Source organism: Rhipicephalus sanguineus, chromosome 3 (genome assembly GCF_013339695.2).
Source record: "Rhipicephalus sanguineus isolate Rsan-2018 chromosome 3, BIME_Rsan_1.4, whole genome shotgun sequence".
In the NCBI taxonomy this organism is placed as follows: Eukaryota; Metazoa; Arthropoda; class Arachnida; order Ixodida; family Ixodidae; genus Rhipicephalus; species Rhipicephalus sanguineus.
The window spans coordinates 12,116,875-12,134,568 of NC_051178.1; the positions used below are offsets into that span (position 1 = coordinate 12,116,875).

Here is a 17,694-nt window from a genome sequence, read left to right on the forward strand (position 1 = left end):
ACACTCTTAGCGCTCAACTAGACCAAGAAAACCGAAATCTGACTTGCTGAACGTTCTAACAGCCGTCACACAGCTGCATAATACTGCGTGAAAGTACTTTAGCAAATGACCAACAAACATTCCCACAGCGTTCTTTTTTGTTCACACACCGTGTTAACATATGAGAAAGTTCTAACTGCATTGCAATCATATATTTCGGAATATCTAATCACTTTCACCATTGAAGCCATAATCCTCTAACACATGCGCTTTAAATTGAGCATGGCATTACTCAGACTTATAAAGGAAATGCGCACGCGTGGCATTACTAAGATATATATAGGAAATGCGCACGCGTGTAATGTATCTCGTATGCTCGATTCTCCTTTGGTATGTGCAACTCAACATGAAATGCGATTTTAGAAGTAATGTTCGTGGAGTAGCGAGCATATGGAAGGGCAACTACTTATAGCTTCACTTACCTTTGCAGAAACGGTATACCAATTGCAACTCAATATTAACCGACGCAACAACGATAACAACACACTTGTTGCACACAGGCGTATCAGGTTGACGCGCGAGGCCAAGCATGGTATTTAAAGTGTAGCACAATCGTGCGCGTACAGTACGCTAGAATATTCTGGCACAATGTCGTCAAGCTTGCAGTCACTTCAGCGGTTCCCACGATGTAGCACCAGTTAACCTCCTCTCGTCATCAAACTGCTGCGACGCCGAGAACTACACACAAAGCTGGCTTGGAAAAACGCGGTCCAGCAACCAACGGACAAAAGTACACAACTGAGGCGTCTGAAACATTGCCGTTGATGAGATAGCAGCTGAACGAAATCAGGGCTCATCATCCGACGTGTGGCCACCGCCTTACACAATATTAACGCTGCAACGTCCAAGGAAGACGCGACGAAAGCGACGAGCCCAGCCGGTCTTGTCGCGTGCGCTGTCGAATGCACAGTGCACAGCGCGCGCTCTGAAGGCAACCGAAAGATATAAAAGAAAGTGGAGAGAGGGTTCATCTTGGAGCATTGCATATCGGTGGCAGCAAGAAGAGGTGTTTCATCGTCGGTGTGGCTTATTGTCGAGAGATGGCGCTAGTTTGTTCGTGCGCAACGGAATCGCAAACCTTATTCAAAATGCATGGGATCCTGTGGGGGTTGGGAGAGGGTGCAACCGCCTGAGCTGATCGGTGGCGCCACCATACCAGCGCAAGAGGCGGATAACACGAAAGTGAAACTTGTCGTCACAGAAATAATTGATTGTTTATTGTGTATGGATGGTGTAGATGGGGTGGGGTATTGTTTGCCGTTCATACTGAATTATCCTGTTGCCCTGTCAATATATCAAATGACCTCGAAACTCTGTGGCTCATCTGCCGCAGTAAACCTTCATCTATTATTCTTGGCGTGTGCTACAGGCTTCCTGCTCATCATCCCAATTTCCCAGCAACCAACAATATTTTGAGTGACTTACCCAGTAGGCACCCTAATGCATGGATCTTGATATTCGGTGACATTTATTACCCCAGTGTTGATTGGCCTACCATGCAGTTAGCTACAGGTAACTCGGAGGCTGCTGAATTTCAGGACTTCTGCCTTAAGCGTAATCTGACCGAACTGACAAAAGAACCAACTCGTGTCACGCAAGAATGTGTCAACACGCTTGACCTTATTCTGACATTTCATCCCGAATACGTGTCATAAATTAGTTACCTTAAAGAAATAAGCGACCATCAAGTTACCCATGCCATATTTTCCCTCAAACCGCCTCTATTTCGCCTCTATAAAAAGTTCGCCTCTGTAATAAAGGTAACATGGACTCGGCCATAAACGACGAAATGCATAAATTATCAGAACTACGACTCGGCATTTGACTATGACTCTGTGCAAGAAAACTGGTCATTATTTTAGGACAAGATCAATGTTCTATCCGATAAATATACTCCAGTCACCACTCTTCCCTCTAATCGTCATAAGCCGTGGTACACCAAAATCCTGAAAACACTTGAGAACAAAAAGGAGCGGCTCTTTCGTACTGCGATGTTTAAATCAAGTGCCCACTCGTGGGAGTGATACTATCAAGCTGAACGCGCATATCTCGCAACAGTTCGTTAACGTAAACATTCCTTTTTTCACTCGGACCTTCCCCGCATGATAACCGATAACCCCCGTAAATTTTGGCAGACCGTTTACCCTCAGCGCAACCGCAATATCTGTATCTATACTGATCAGGGTGATGTCCTTTCAGATTCTGAGTGCGCTAATACATTCAACGCCGCATTTTCGTCCGTTCACAGCTGAATCAGACGCCCCCTACCTGAGTGTTCTACCCCTACCATGTCAATAATGCCGGCTATAAATATCTCGGCCGTAGGCCTCGCATCACTGATTGAAAAACTAAAGGTTGTGGGGGTGCTATCAGCCCCTGTAAAGTTGTCTGCGCCTAATGGCGCGCGCGCGCCTCGCGGATAGGCCGTCGGCGGCAGTGGCGCTGGGCTCGCGAGCGTTGGGGTTTTGCGCGTGAGCGACGGCCACGCCACCGGAGAGAAGCGGGCGAGGCCGCCGCGGCCGCCGGGCGGGAAAAAGGAAGTCTCTTGGGATTTGGCGGCTGGCGTGGACGGCGGCTCCCGCGGTGGGTCCCGCAGGGGGACGATACCGCGGCTCCTTTCCCTCGGGGCCCCTCGTAGTTGCTTGTCGTATGTTATGGTGTATTTCATGTGTTACGTTGTTGAGTGTGTGTTATGTTATCCAAGTATTCATTGTCCGCGTGTAATTGTTTCAGCGACTGACTAGATTGTAATAAGATTCGGCCGGCGAGCTCGCCGAATGTAAAAGCAGTGTGTAATAAACTTGAATGTGTTCGTTGAACCGACCGCGTCTGCTGTCTTCCGTGTGCTCTGAGAGCCGGCGATAATAAGAATACACGATCTCAGATCCCACAAGGTTTCTTCGTCCGCAGGTGTTCATGACGTCATTTCTTAACTGTTAAAAACACTAAGCATATTTCTGCCGCACACTTAACCTTGTTCTCGCAGTCTCTATCATCAGGCACTCTACCAAACGAATGGAAGGTGGGCAAGGCCGTTCCCGTATGCAAGTCGGGTAACAGCGTTTCACCATTAAACTAGCGGCCCATCTCCATAACCAGCATACCATGTAAAATCTTGAAACATATCGTTTACGCTAACATCATGACCTTCCTCGACTTCAACAGTTTTTTACATTTATCACAGCATGGTTTTCGCAAGGGACTTTCCTGCGAAACACAGCTCGCTCTTTTTCTGCATGAGCTGCATTCTAACATGGACTCTTAACATAGAGGTAGACGCAATATTGCTTGACAATGCTAAAGCCTTCGACGAAGTGCCACATCAACGCTAGCTGTTAAAATTTTCGCATTTAGGCTTGCATCCAGATGTCATACAATGGGTTAAAGAATTGCTTACCAATCGGCCTCAGTGTGTGCACATCAATAACACAGCTTCTAGCCCCGTCCCTGCATTCTCCGGTGTCCCCCAGGGCTCCGTGCTGGGTCCCCTATTGTTCCTGATATATATCAATGATCTACCATTGGAAGTTACTTTCTCTATTCGTATGTTCGCAGACGATTGCTTTATTTACCAGTCAATAAGAAATACCTCCAACCAGGCTGTATGCAGAGCAGTTTAACTAAAATCCTGAATTGGTGCGATCGCTGGCTTATGGTCCTGAATCCCAGTAAAGGTATAGCAATGTTCGTCACCCGCTCGCGAAGCCCTCCCCTCTATTCGCACAAAATTGCTAGCACTCGTATTGAATATGTTAGTACCATCAAATATCTCGGTGTAAATATCTCCAAACATCTCAATTGTTTTCCGCATGTGTCTAGCATCATCTCATCGAGTAACAAAACCCTAGGCTTTCCAGACCCCTTTGGCGCCGCGGTGAATTAGCATTCCTACACCCCCAGCTTTCCTTTCTGATATGATCCTGTTGCACCCTTCCCAAACATAGTTTTCAATATGTTGTGGCTCTTCCAAGTTCCAAGTCTCTAAGGTGTGTTTCTGTAGCCGCATAAACGCCTATCTGTTCTTTGTTTAACTGCTCCTCAATCTCTAACCATTTTGCCTTTTTTCTTCCACCCTGCATGTTTATGTAACTACTTGCAACACGCGCCTTTTCCCTTTTTCTTTTACATTTTTTCTGGTTTTTCGTAATACTACCTGTCAAAGAGTCCTGGTCGTTTTCCCTGTTCTTAGCTACCCTGGACTCCGAAGGGCCCGTGTGCCCCCCCAAAAAGCTACTGCGCGTCCTGCCAGTCGCCAGCCCACCTCATGACCAAGCCTCTTATCGAAGTGAATTCTGTCTCTTTGGAAACCACCCCACCTGTGCACCTCCCTGTTTATATCCACTACCTCGAAACCGTTCTCTCGACTAATTCGCCATATCTCTTTGTTTGCGTCGACAACCGCCCTTTGCAAGTTGTCGTTGCGCACGGGTACTTCCGGTACTGTGCATACTACAATTTGCGCCTGGGGCGACACGGCGCGCATGTCCTCGACCCTTTTCACCAAGGTCGTCGCTAGTCCTGACGATTCTTTATTCAAGACGTCATTGAGCCCTCCCGCAATTACCACGAGGTTACGTCTGTTAGCTTTAGCTGCGACTTCTTCACTCGCTTGCCTCATGACTGACCCCAGCGTATGTCCTGGGAACATCCCTATCGAAACTTTCTTGTCGCCCTTCTCCCTCTCTTTGATTGCCTCTGCGCATCGGACTAAATTTGAGTCCCCGGCGATAATGACCTGTTCAGACATTCCTTCTGAGTAATGCACCTGGCTGCTGACTGGGTGACTAGCGCGGGTCACGGCTGCTGCTTTGTCTCCTCCCTCCCTCAAAACTACTTCCCGGTAGCTGGGCCCTGTGGCCACTGTATCTACCTTTGTCATGCCTGATGTTCCCTTCGCCTCTTCTCCCCCACGGGGGGTCGTCGTCCTAATGCTTCCACCGTCACCTGCGTCTTCTTTGTTCCCTTTGACTACCTTCGATAGGCCCTCCTCGGGTAACCTGAGCCTTTCTCCCATGGCCGTCGTTTTTTCTCGCTCTGTCGCCAATGCATTTTCCTTCTCTGCGATTTTTGCCATGAGCCCACTCTGGACCGCCATCATGTTTTCCATTTTTTCCTCGAACTCGCATTGGCTGCACTTGGCGTCACCTTCTTCTGCTTTCTCATCAGCACAAACTTCCATCTTCCAACCTACCCCGCACACTGAACACTCTACGGTCTTTTTGACCATGGCTAGATCTGTTCACCGATTCCCACGTGTTGCAAAACTGTCACAACAAATAATCACGGCGTACTAAAATACACTGTTCTAAGAAAAAAAAACCCACAGTACAAAGTACTACACAAAAAAAGCGTGCAACGTAATAGACCCAATCAGGCTTTACGCTAGCGCCTTATGTACTCATAAAGGTACAGACAGAGGCAAGCTCGAATCATGCAAATACACTTATCTGTCGCTGTCATTCCGGAGCTCTCGAAAAACACGTCCTTCCTGTAGCGACTGTAGCGGCTTTTTGTTACAGTCGCCTGTCACAGCGCAGCGCCATCTAGTGAACATTGCGATAAGCAGCTGGGGTGGCTACGACAACGACTACGGAGAGACTGAGCCACAGCGTAAGGAGCTTCGCCCCTAAAAATATATATGCAAATATTTCGATGTCACCCCAACCATATTTTCAGCGCATAACATGCTCAAGAAGACCAATGAATTCTGCGGAAACTACTAAGGCTTTGTGCATGATGAGTTTACACCAAGATCCTTTACACCTGCCTATACCTCCGGCTGATCACGTAATTGTTGTAGTCCACATCGTTCAGCACCGATGCGCTGAATTTTGTATTCCGCCCTGTTAAGATCTATGAGGAGAAATTCCATTTTAAAGAGAGCCACCACATGTATATATAGTTAAAGAGAAAAGTCTAAGTCCTGTGTGTTATGCCATGCAACGTGTAAGACAAACCAGGATATATATATATATATATATATATATATATATATATATATATATATATATAAATATATATATATATATATATATATATATATATATATATATATATATATATATATATATATATAGAGAGAGAGAGAGAGAGAGAGAGAGAGAGCGAAAGATAGATAAATAGATAGATAGATAGATACATAAATAGATAGATAGATAGATAGATAGATAGATAGATAGATAGATAGATAGATAGATAGATAGATAGATATGCACAGCGAAAATCGGCAGCCTTCATTGTACGCAGTGCCTGTCGCCGAGTAGAGCCGAACCCTTGGTAGTTTCATGCATCGTGTCACCAACAAAGCTGACGCCATCACTGCCGAGTCGGTCGCGTGCTCTACCGTATGACAGCTTTTCCCGAGGAGTATTCTTGTCCGCTCCGCTCGCGACCGCGTGTAGGGATACGGCAAAGATTTCGTTGGGTAAACGCAGCAATGGTGAGCTGCTTTCATTTCTGCAAGCGACACGGAATATGTGTCTCCGCTCGGGAGGCAGCCAACGGCATGTTTGGGTCCGTCGCGTATAAATTGCGTGCAATATAACATTAGTACCAAAAGCACTATGCCACACGCGCTACCGAGCAGATATAAAGAGCCTGATCGCGTTAAGGTTGCCGGCGATAACTGGCCCTGGCGTGCTCGTTAGTACCTAACATCAAACCTTCGCGCCAGAAAAGCGGAGACCGTACTTGCGTCGAAGTCAAAATGATTAGTGAATGACCTATGTCCCTATTTCCCAAAAAAGCGGAAGGCTTTTTTCAGCACATAGTGATGTCGGCCTCACCGCGAGTTGAAGGGAGCAAGTACCTTGACGAACTCCTTCGGCTAAGGTGGTCGGGGTTCTCGTTGGTATTACTCTTCTAAACAACAATTTACTCGTCAGTAGATTTAAAAAGACTTTGCTGTATATACAGTCCGCGAATTCGTGCACGTGAGCACTGCTAGTTGAACAAAGGCAGCGCTGAACCGGACTCCACCTAACAATAACGACATCCCCATAAGATATGCAGCACGTGTCAAACGGCCCGTTTGCTAGTTAACTTTCTTACGCGGTGCTTCCACATTAAATGTGCGCTGACCTTTGCTCATATTGAATGACCTTGTAGAGCAGCGTTTGAACCAGCAGTAAAAACTCCATTTAGGCCCATCGGCCCAACAGCAAACCCCCCATAACAGATTAACGTCACGTTTGAGTCAAGCACCACTGGATCGGATTGGATTGGATGAAGGTGCCTCTTCCTACATGAGGTCGCCAATGCGGGCTTTGTTGCGTGCTAAAACCAGGCTAAACCTACAGCAACCGAAAAAATTTTGCGTTTACCTGGGGCGTTTTGGCGCAGCGTGGCGCAGTTTCGACAAATATCGCTGTTTCGGCGCAGCTTGGCGGAGAAAAACGCAATTGGCACAAATGGCGCAATTGGCGCAGCTGTTGCATTCCTGTATAACAGAGGCCATGGACCCACTAGAACAAGAAAACTGTTTGCTAAGCCATATTCACTACTTACCTACCTACTAGCGTCTTCAGTTCTATCATAGTGACGAACATCTTTCAGCAATCTATAACCACGTCGGTTCTGCGTTCGCAATAGGGTCATTCCACGCCAAACGTCCCAGACATTGCGCTCGACCCTCTCCAATTGTATTGTAAAAATTGTGGACGTTCATATCAGTGCACTATTTGCCCTCGGAAAGTATCTTTTGGAAAGAAAATTTTTCTTGTCACGTGATTTGAATTTTGCCGTAGTGGGTGAAACGTAGGTTGCGAAAAAATACTCTTAAAAATACAATAGTTTACGGAACGCCTTAAATATCTGCTGTTTACTTGAAAAGGAATGGCACTATCTTATTATCACCCATTGACGACCACTACTTTGTCTCAAGATGTGCGTTGTGGTGAAGCAATGCTGCAATTCTGCGCCCACTTTGATTATTTTTTAAAAATTCTACGTATATTACAGGCAAAATAAGACTATATCACACGGCTGGATAGTTGGCAGTAAGCGTGTCAAAAAAAGTATTGAAGTCGATGACCGAGTAGTTTCGAAGTGGAAGGGGCGCAAACATTGAAAAATGTGTGAAATGCTCCACGTTCAGGCACATGTAGAGTGGTGATGCAGTCCAAGTAAAAATGCGCTCTTGGTCTCGTTGGGAAGAGTAAACAAAGGAGATTTGTTTCTGTAAGTTTCATCGGAGTGTTTTTTGTTTTTGGCGAGAAACAAAAATTTATGTTGAGCGTTCGCGGCGCGCCTGGGCGCGGGCCCGTATGTCCGCTTCACTGCGCCGCCACTGTTCCTTGGGGCAACGGAAGTATGCAGCGCCCACGCGGGTGGCACGATCGTGTGCTGCCGTGAGTTTTCACGTTTCAACACGCATTCGTCGGCTTTGCGCAGTGCCGCCGACGAAGTGTCAGGGAAAACGAGTGATGGTTCGTTTAAAATATATTATTACATAATAAAAGTGGCTAACAGGCACCGGGAATACACTTATAATTCATTTTTATGGGCAGCTCGCTTGAACGTGACTCGCGCCATTCGTGCCTTGGAGCCGAATGCTGCTACGTATTCTTACGCTCGGATCTTCGTCAGAGGTGAACTTTGCTCCGGTGATCGCGTCGCCGAGCGAGCACGTGGCACTCGAAGGTTCGTCTTTCGGCCGCATCCCTTGGCAGCGCGTAAGATAAATATTGCGAATGGTGAGTATACTGCTATCGTGTCATATTTTAGACGGAGAGCCTGTACAACGGAAACCGAAAGCGATAAGCATACAAAAGGACGAAGCCGCCTTTAAGGCCGCTTCGTCCTTTTAAATGTCTATCGCCTTCGCTTAGTAATCGCAAGGCGATTACTAAAATGAAAGCATCGCATGCAGCGTGGCAGAAAGTTGAGTTCTCAGCAAGGTTTGAGTCTACAATCTCCCTCAAAGGTACGCGCACATTTCACCTTTTCGTGCCATCACCACTGACCACTCTTAATGCCGGGCTCACCACCTACTCAGCAACACAGGCATTTCAAGTGGCGAAGACCATACGTCGGCAACGGAAGTAAGAACTGCAACCTCCGCAGAGATCGAAAACACAACCCAAGCTCTGCGCCTGTCGTACGTGTGCATGTAGTGACGTGGCAATGAAATCGTGCTCTGCTCCGACTACTAACCGGTAGCCTTTAGTGTCCTTCCGAAACATTCTGCCAGCCATATACACTGTTTGCAAGTTTTCAGCAACGTGAAAACTCACAGCAGCACACGATCGTGCCACCCGCGTGGGCGCTGCATACTTCCGTTGCCCAAAGGAACAGTTGCGGCGCAGTGAAGCGGACTTACGGGCCCGCGCCCAGGCACGCCGCGAACGCTCAACATAAATTTTTGTTTCTCGCCCAAAACAAAAAAACACTCCGATCAAACTCTCACAAATAAATGACCTTTGTTTACTCTTCCCAACGACACCAAGCGCGCATTTTTACTTGGACTGCATCACCACTCTACATGTGCCTGAACGTGGAGCATTTCACACATTTTTCAATGTTTGCGCCCCTTCCACTTCGAAACTACTCGGTCATCGACTTCAATACTTTTTTTGACACGCTTACTGCCAACGGTCCAGCCATGTGATATAGTCCTATTTGAATATTCGTAGAATTTTTAAAAAATAATCAAAGTGGGCGCAGAATTGCAGCATTGCTTCACCACAAAGCACATCTTGGGACAAAGTAGTGGTCGTCAATGGGTGATAATAAGATAGTGGCATTCGTTTTCAAGTAAACAGCAGATATTTAAGGCGTTCCGTAAAGTATTGTATTTTCTAGAGTATTTTTTCGCAACCTATGGTTCACCCACTACGGCAAAATTCAAATCACTGTAATAGACAAGAAAAATTTTTTTTCCAAAAAGTACTTTCCGAGGGCAAATATTGCACTGATATTAACGTCCACAATTTTTTACAATACAATTGGAGAGGGTCGAGCGCAATATCTGGGACGTTTGGCGTGGAATGACCCAATACAAAATAGGGAAGGTGGTTCCGCTACAGAAACCCGGCAACAAAAATATTGAAGTTACGAAACTTGGCAAATGTTTCAGCTCCACTAACGCGAAACCCGAGAAGGGGCGAAGTATGCAGTGTGCGCCGTTGTTTCAGCTTCATCGGCCCTGCGTCGACGTTGTCTTTCGTGGGCGAGCGCGCGTTGCGAGCTTACAATTCCTTGCAGCTTACAGTTCAGCGTACATCGCAGAAAGAGCGTTTCTGGAGCCAACGTGCGCCGTTTCCTCTCTCTCGCCACACGACGCGCGCTGATTGGGCGCCGGAGAAGCGCGGGTGGGAGGAGTAATCGCGCCCTTGCTGAGGCGGTGGCGCCCTCTCTTGCGTTAAACCGGTTTTAATCATTTAAATGAGAGGCAAACTTACTGTGTCGTTGTCTTTGTGTTACACATCACAACATGCTAGGAAGTATGCTTTACAGGAGAAAACTTGGCATTTGAAATCGATTGTGAGACGGAATTTAACAATTTTAACAGCGACGCTGTTCTTAGTCGAGGCTTTCAGGCCCGGGGTTGTGGTAGCGGTGAGCACGTCGCCTCGAAGTGTGGTGATAGTGAGGCTCGGTAGGAAGGGGAGGGCTGCTTGTGCTGCGAGAGGCGAGGGCGGAGGATGTCGACGGCGTGCTGCGAGAGGCGAGGGTGGAGTATGTTGAGGGGCGAACCTTCGCAAAACGCGCCTAGAAAGGGTGACGGTGAGGCGCTGTGGAGTGTAAAATAGCGTGTCAGTGGCCGTGTTCAGGGGTTTCCGCTTTCAAGATGGCAAACCCTTCTCATTCTACCGATGAAAAAGCCGCCCAACGTGAGCGTCAGCGAGAGCTTACGCAAGAATGGGCATGTTGTTGCCCAGACAACCGCGATGTTCGCGCAAAAGAGGCCCAAGCTGAGAAACAACGAACGGAATACCTGAAAAACAGAAGTACGATATAGCCTGAAGGACGGCCATAAGCTTCGCTGTTTCAATGGTGTTCGCGTAGTGGAGCTGGCAGAACTTGTTTAATTAATGCGACAAAACCCTTAATAATCTTCTATATTTAATTAGCTTTGTCATGTTAGTTTATTCTGAACCGGTTTTGACTAATATACAATCGCTTTTACCATAGTTTGACACCTTAATTTACCGTGACGACGACATGACACGCCGACAAGCCGCGACCCTAAGGTGCTTCGCCTCTCAAACTCGCCCTTCAATTACCGTCCGATCCGACTAGCCACTCTTGCAAACTGGGTGTTTTCTGTGAATGAAAGACTCAATGAAAACAGGTGGAATGTGACGCAGACAGGTGGCGGTTGGCTTGATACCCACTGTGGCACCTGTGCATGTAAGCTGACTCGTACACAACTACAACACCACATCTAGATTTCGAACTCCGTGTGGTTTAGGGGCCTTTTAGGTGCAGCAATCTTTCTGCAGGAGGGGGCGCTAAACACAGATAAATGTGCACGCAAAATAGCATTAGCACAAAAGGTCAACCAATGATGCATGCGTTAGTACGGCATATATCTGTCTTTTTGATGAAGAGATTGCATACATTAAGTTATTTTGATTAGATGTCATTGGTTTGTAGATTATGATGTGCGCATGACTTGGCCGTGCATATATTGCGTGGCGTTTTCGTAAATAAATGTGTTGAAGTTCAGCGCTCTTTCTGCCTCGCTGTCCCCTCCGTGTTTTCGCGCTGTAAGTTGAAATGGAAGATTATGCTTCACCAACAAGCCGAATTGTTCACTGTGTTACAGGTTTTGATTTGACAATTCTTGCAATTTTGTGACGGATTCCTCTGCACAGGCATGAAGCGCCAACTATAGACCCCACTGCAATTAAAGAAGTCGAGGCGTTGCTTCAGGGAGTGTGGGATTCTCCTGCCGGAAGGACACTCCAGCCATGCTCAGCGATAGAATGGCGCCATCAGTTGCGTGCGGTCCTAACTGAAGAGCCGCCAGAGGGACGTGAGGAGGAGGAGGCGCCAGATGTGCCAGGAGAGGAGGCAGCAGAAGTGCGAGTGCAGCCGCTGGGAGGTGCTATACCGGAGCTAAACCATAGCATGGAACACCGTGGCACAGGTACACGCAACCGATTTAGGCTTGAGGCTTGAAGTACAATGTGGTAGACTTACGCTTTCTTCTCACGCCAACAAGTTTAGTACGGGTTGCAGTAACATACAGGGGGAGTCTATCTAATACTTACATTTCAGCAAACAGAGGGCGGCAAGACAAAGAGCTAGGACGTTGAACTAGTCCCCGTCACTAAAAAAGCACTTGGCGCTCTACACAAGCACATCACGAGAAAAAAATTAGTGCACTTTAAACAAGAGCATAATCAGGTTAGGAACAACTAGACATGCATCATATTGTCACGTGGTCGTGACGTCGAGGAAGACAGCAGCCGGCGTGTTCAAGATGAAACTGTTTATTTGGCCGAACTTGTGGCCGGGAAATGAAGACTCAAACTACAGCAATACACGCTGTACACTGATAGCGGCGAACAGGGCGGCGGCCGTCGATCAACTGACAAGCGGTGAAGCGCGTCGGCATTTATACATGTACCGTGGAATATTCCAGCGTTATCGCTGGTTGTCGCGCAAGCTCTAGAATAAGCTCGAGTGTTCGCGTCTTGCGCGCAGTCTGAACAAAACGATCTACAATAATCGCGAAACTTCTCGAACAATGAGGCGCGGTTTGCTCTGAGCATTGCTGACAGTCTTTGTGGACGAAAACCGAATACAGCAAAAGTGATAATAAGAAACGTACGTGGCAATGGCCCCCTCTGAAGAAACGCCAGGCCTGCGCCGCAAGCGCAGCACAGTCACAGGAAAGCTGGAAGAGCGGCGTTTCTAGATTCCGTTGTAAGCTCTATTGGGGCTAGTAATACAAGTACACTAGCAAGGTATCCACTACACCATAAATCACAATTTTTGTGAAGTTGGGAAGCACCTACTAAGCCATTATTCGTCATTCTGCGGGGAAGCGAGGCACCAGCTACACGTCTGTAAGGCATTATGTGCACTTTGTTGACGCGACGACTGATGACGATGAAGAATTATGGCTAAGCCCTTTGTAATGGGTTAGAAGCTTTAAACGGCTCACCAGCTATGTAATTTTGCATTGTGTGACGCCTGGTCGCTATTTCAGTCTCCCGTCTTGCTGTATAACAATCGTTGACGTGGGAAAGAGAGGGGGGGGGGGGGCGAAGACCTTTACTGAGACCCCGAGGAAATGGATCATGCGCTTGCGAGGAACCCACTATGCTATCAATCATTGTAATTTTTGAAAAGTAGGGAAGCAGGCACTGTGCCATTTTTCGTCATTGTAAGGAGAGCCGTGGTTCCTGCTAAACGCATCTAAGGCATTATGCGCACTTTGTTGATGCTGTGCTTGATGACGATGAAGAATTATGGCGGAGCCCTTTGTAATGGGTTGGAAGCATTCAACAACCTACTCCTTGCGCAATTCGCATTGTGTGACGCCTGGTTACAGAATTCGCGTTGCGCGATGCTTGGTGCTTATTTTACACTTCTACCACGCTATATGGCATATGTTAATGTGGTTCCTTCCCGACATGAAGCCTGTATAGGACCTTCTTGCAGAGTAGTTGCAAGCACCGGCATGGCTCAGAGGTTGATACTGCCCCGCAGTACCGTATCGATCATTCGCGCAAATGTGGCTGGGGCATTGCAGAGCCCAAAAGGCATCACATTGAATTTGAAGAGGCCGTCAGGTGTAGCAAGTGCGGTCTTCTCTTTATCAGACTCGTCCATCGGGATCTGCCAATAGCGAGATCGCAAGTCGAGTCTTGAAAAGTATTCAGCACCCTGTAAGATGTCAAGGGCGCCGTCAATCGAGGCATAGGATATACATCCTTTCGGGTAATTTTGTTTAGTGCCCTGTAATCAACGCGAAATTGTACTGACCCGTCCTTTTTCTTAACTAGGACAACAGGAGAAGACCAAGCGCTTGCTGAAGGGCTGATAACGTTGCGTGCGAGCATGTCATTGACTTGTTCCTCGATGACCTTGCGTTCCGAAGACGACACTCGGTAAGGGCGACGGCGAATGATACGAGACCCATCTGTGTCGATGCGACGAGAGACCGCCGTAGTTTGACCGAAGCTATCCGAACAAACGTCAAAACAAGCTAGTTGTTTCGTTAAAATGGCCAGTAAATCGTGGGTTGGGGTTGGAGTCAGATCGGTACTCAAAGTGATCTTGAGAGCATTAGATGCACCTCCCGCGGGCGTACACTGTGCGATTGACAAGGGAGGCGATACAGTGACGACACATACCGCTGCTGTGTCGATAAGGCTGGTAACAGTGGATCGCTGAGACACTAGTTGCGTCTCTGATGGCATGTTGTAGGCGGTGAGACTGGCATGACCACGTGACAACCGCACTAGACAACAGGCGAAGGCGATTCCTCGAAAAATACACCGCTGATCAGGGATAACCACTGCGTCGCCGTCTATAGTATCTCTTGATTTAATTGTGATAAGTTCTTGGGCTGGAGGCAGTACGAAATCCGCAGCTGCGACAAGGTGAAGCGACGAGAAGTCGTAAGCACTAGAATGCTCGGTGTCCGCAATGCGAATTACAGGCGGACCACACGAAGTGACAGCGAAAGCAGCTGACAGGAAGTCACAGCCTACTATATTCTGGTGAGCACAGGAATAAAGTACAGCAAGCTGAATATGATGGCGAATTCCGTCGATCAGTACACGAACAGTGCACTGTCCAATAGGGTAAATTGGATTGTCATTAGCGCCACATAACACCGGACCAACATATGGAGTTTGCAATTTTCGTAGACGACGGCATAATTCGCGATTAATGACGGAGATAGCGGCTCCATTGCCTGCAAGGGCGTCCACCAAAATACCTTCCACACATACAGTCAGTAAATTTGCAGGGCGCGCAGGAGGAATTATTGCATCTAGACGACGAGCAGTTTCCCCTCCAAAAACTGCAGCTTCTAGTTTTCCGAGTGGCTGTCGAGAGGCACCTCTCGCTCCACAACACGCGGCGTTAGACGGATGGGCCGCGAGGCGTATGGCTTGCAGCATGCTAACGGCGAGCTATTTATATATACCATTTAACCTAGCGTGCATTCTTGGTCACCAACGAGATGGCGCGAGGGGCGCGCTTTAAAGATCGTCGCACCGCTCGTTGGGATGCGCTCGCGTATCCTGTCTCGCCAGGGGCACTTTGCCCTACAGGGCGTGGTCGCCGGCGCGCACGCTTATCTCGTGAGGAGGGTGGTTTGTATCAGCAAAGCTTCAATTTGGGCTAGTTGGTATGGCATAGCTATGTAAATGCGCTGAATGAAGCACAGACGAGAAACGTAACAGGGGACAGGACAAGTGGTGCGCACCACTTGTCCTGTCCCCTGTTACGTTTCTCGTCCGTGCTTCATTCAGCGCATTTACATAGCTATGTGGTTTGTATGTCTTGTGCTTTCACCGCAGTTTCCGCGCAGAAGTAACAGAGCGGTCAAAGATCACGTCGCTCGCTGCAGCGGCTGCGTTTGCGAAAGGAGCACGCTGTTGAAACAGAAATAAGTAACATATGTGACAGTTAGTTCGCGCTCGTGCTGTGTATACCTGTGTGTTCGTTTCGTGCGTCCTTCTTTATGTTGGAGCAGCGCGCTTGAAGTGTCGAGCTATGACGTTCGGCCAAATAAACAGTTCCATCTTTAACACGCCGGCTGCTGTCTTCATCGACGTCATGACCACGTGACATCTGGTGGAGGTGCTGCTCAATAGTTCGGGCTCGTCCTGTGTGTGTTATTTTCGTGCGTCCTTCGCGCTTGAGCGACGGGCTGAAAATTCAAGCTGCTTTCCGTTCTTCGCGTTACATCCTAATGTGTGGCTATCGCATTCATTGCTTCGCCGTTGCGGCGAACCTGTGACTCTTTTCAAGCAAGGAAAGTTATCTCAAACATATGAAAGCATACTTAGACATTTTAAATGAATAACGCTTAGCGCGTCTTCCTAAAAAGTCAGGGCGTGCAAACACTGACACAAGAAAGAAGTCAGGACACCACAAACGCAGACTTACAAAAGCGGTGCCTACTAAACAGGTGTCTCAGATTAATGGAATACAATTTCTAGACATTTTCCGTATCGCTTCAGAAGAACCACGTGTGCTGGCAGTATTCTTCTAGATCTTCGAAACCGCTGTTAAATGTTTCGTCGAAACACTCGAAGGTTGTACAAAACGGTAGTGCCATGTCTTGCCTTAAGTCAGCCATCAGCAAGTCTTGTAAGCACAAAGTGAGTGATAGCTTTAACTGACAGGTTACGTGCCTTTTAGATGTAGGTTATCCTCGTGATGCGGTGGCCACTGTCGCTGAACGCTGACAAAAGTCCATTATGTTAAGTCAGAGCATGGCTGCAGAGAGCAATAGGAAGAAACTTGTCGTATGTATACGGTACATTGAGGCCCGTATTCACAAACCAACCTTATCTTAATGCTATAAGGCGGCCTTTCGTAAGGAAGGGAAAAGTGTAAGGATAAGAAAAGGCCGCAGTGCGTTTCATAAGCTTGCCTTATTCGGTTTTAAGGCAGCCTTACGGAAGGCGGCCTTGTCGTCATAAGGAACGAGCATGGGAGCGAGGCTATGAACTTTTCCTGGCTCATTGTTGGTTTATTAGCAAGAAAAAATAGCTGCATGATTCTCAAAACAATAATACAAATGCAGGAACGCATGACCATGCAAGTTTCGGTAAGAACGCGCCCCGTCTTACCGCGCCGTTTGCTCCTTTTCTTTGTTAACGTTTTACCGTTGTCATAGCAACCGGCGGCTCGCGTAGACGCGCCGCCACATGCGGATACAGACGAGCCGGTCCACGAAGCGCTGGTTTCTACGAGGGCACCGACAGGCGCGTGAAGTTGTGAGCCGTTTTAGGGGCGAAGCTCCATAAGGCGGCACCCGTTCGTCCCTCGTAGTCGTAGTACTAGTGCGTAACCAGTCGCAACGCTAGTACCAGATCTTGACCTCCAAGGTGGTGCCGGTGGGAGATTTTCCTGTGCGTTGTTGAACAATAAAAAATTCGCAGAGTGCGCTTTAACTAAAAGCCGAATTCTTCTGTCTCTCATTCCCCATTAGAAGCCATTGGCATGTGCCAGTAGGAAACGTTAGTAGAAGTAGAAGTGTAAGTGTTAGCTAAAAGCCGACTTCTTCTGTCTCTCATTCCCATTAGCAGCCATTGTTTACCTGTAAGGTAGTGCCTGGTGAGATTTCTCCTGTGCGTGATTAAACAATAAAAATTTTGTTCAAAACGCCGTTGATTGATGAAATAAACCAACGAAAGACGCCAGATGTTTTCTAAAAGCAAAACGAAAGAACGCCAGATGTTTCTAAAGCAAAACGAAAAGACGCCAGCTGCTTAACGAAAGACGCCAGATGTTTTCTAAAGCAATGGTTTTCTAAACAATGAAAATTCACAGCGTACATGTAAAATTAAAGTGAGCTGCAAGTCGTCATAACTCATCGAACCTTTAGTATAAACGCGCCCGATCTCACGTCGGTGATGATGTACTGGGCAGAATTCACGGAAGATTCACGGTTTACCGATGAACCTCCGCAGCTTCGCCCACTCATCATCATTCACTCCATGGATATGCTGTGAT

At 47.5% G+C, this 17,694-nt stretch overlaps 1 protein-coding gene across 1 annotated transcript in view; it reads left to right on the forward strand.

Annotated features, from left to right (window-relative positions):
• LOC119384801 (uncharacterized) overlaps window positions 1-17,694 on the forward strand; it is a 111,236-nt gene that overhangs the window by 54,846 nt on the left and 38,696 nt on the right. Inside the window, exon 4 of the mRNA XM_037652497.2 lies at window positions 11,859-12,133. Within this exon, the coding sequence (XP_037508425.2) occupies window positions 11,859-12,133 (275 nt within the window). The remainder of the gene's footprint in view (window positions 1-11,858; window positions 12,134-17,694) is intronic.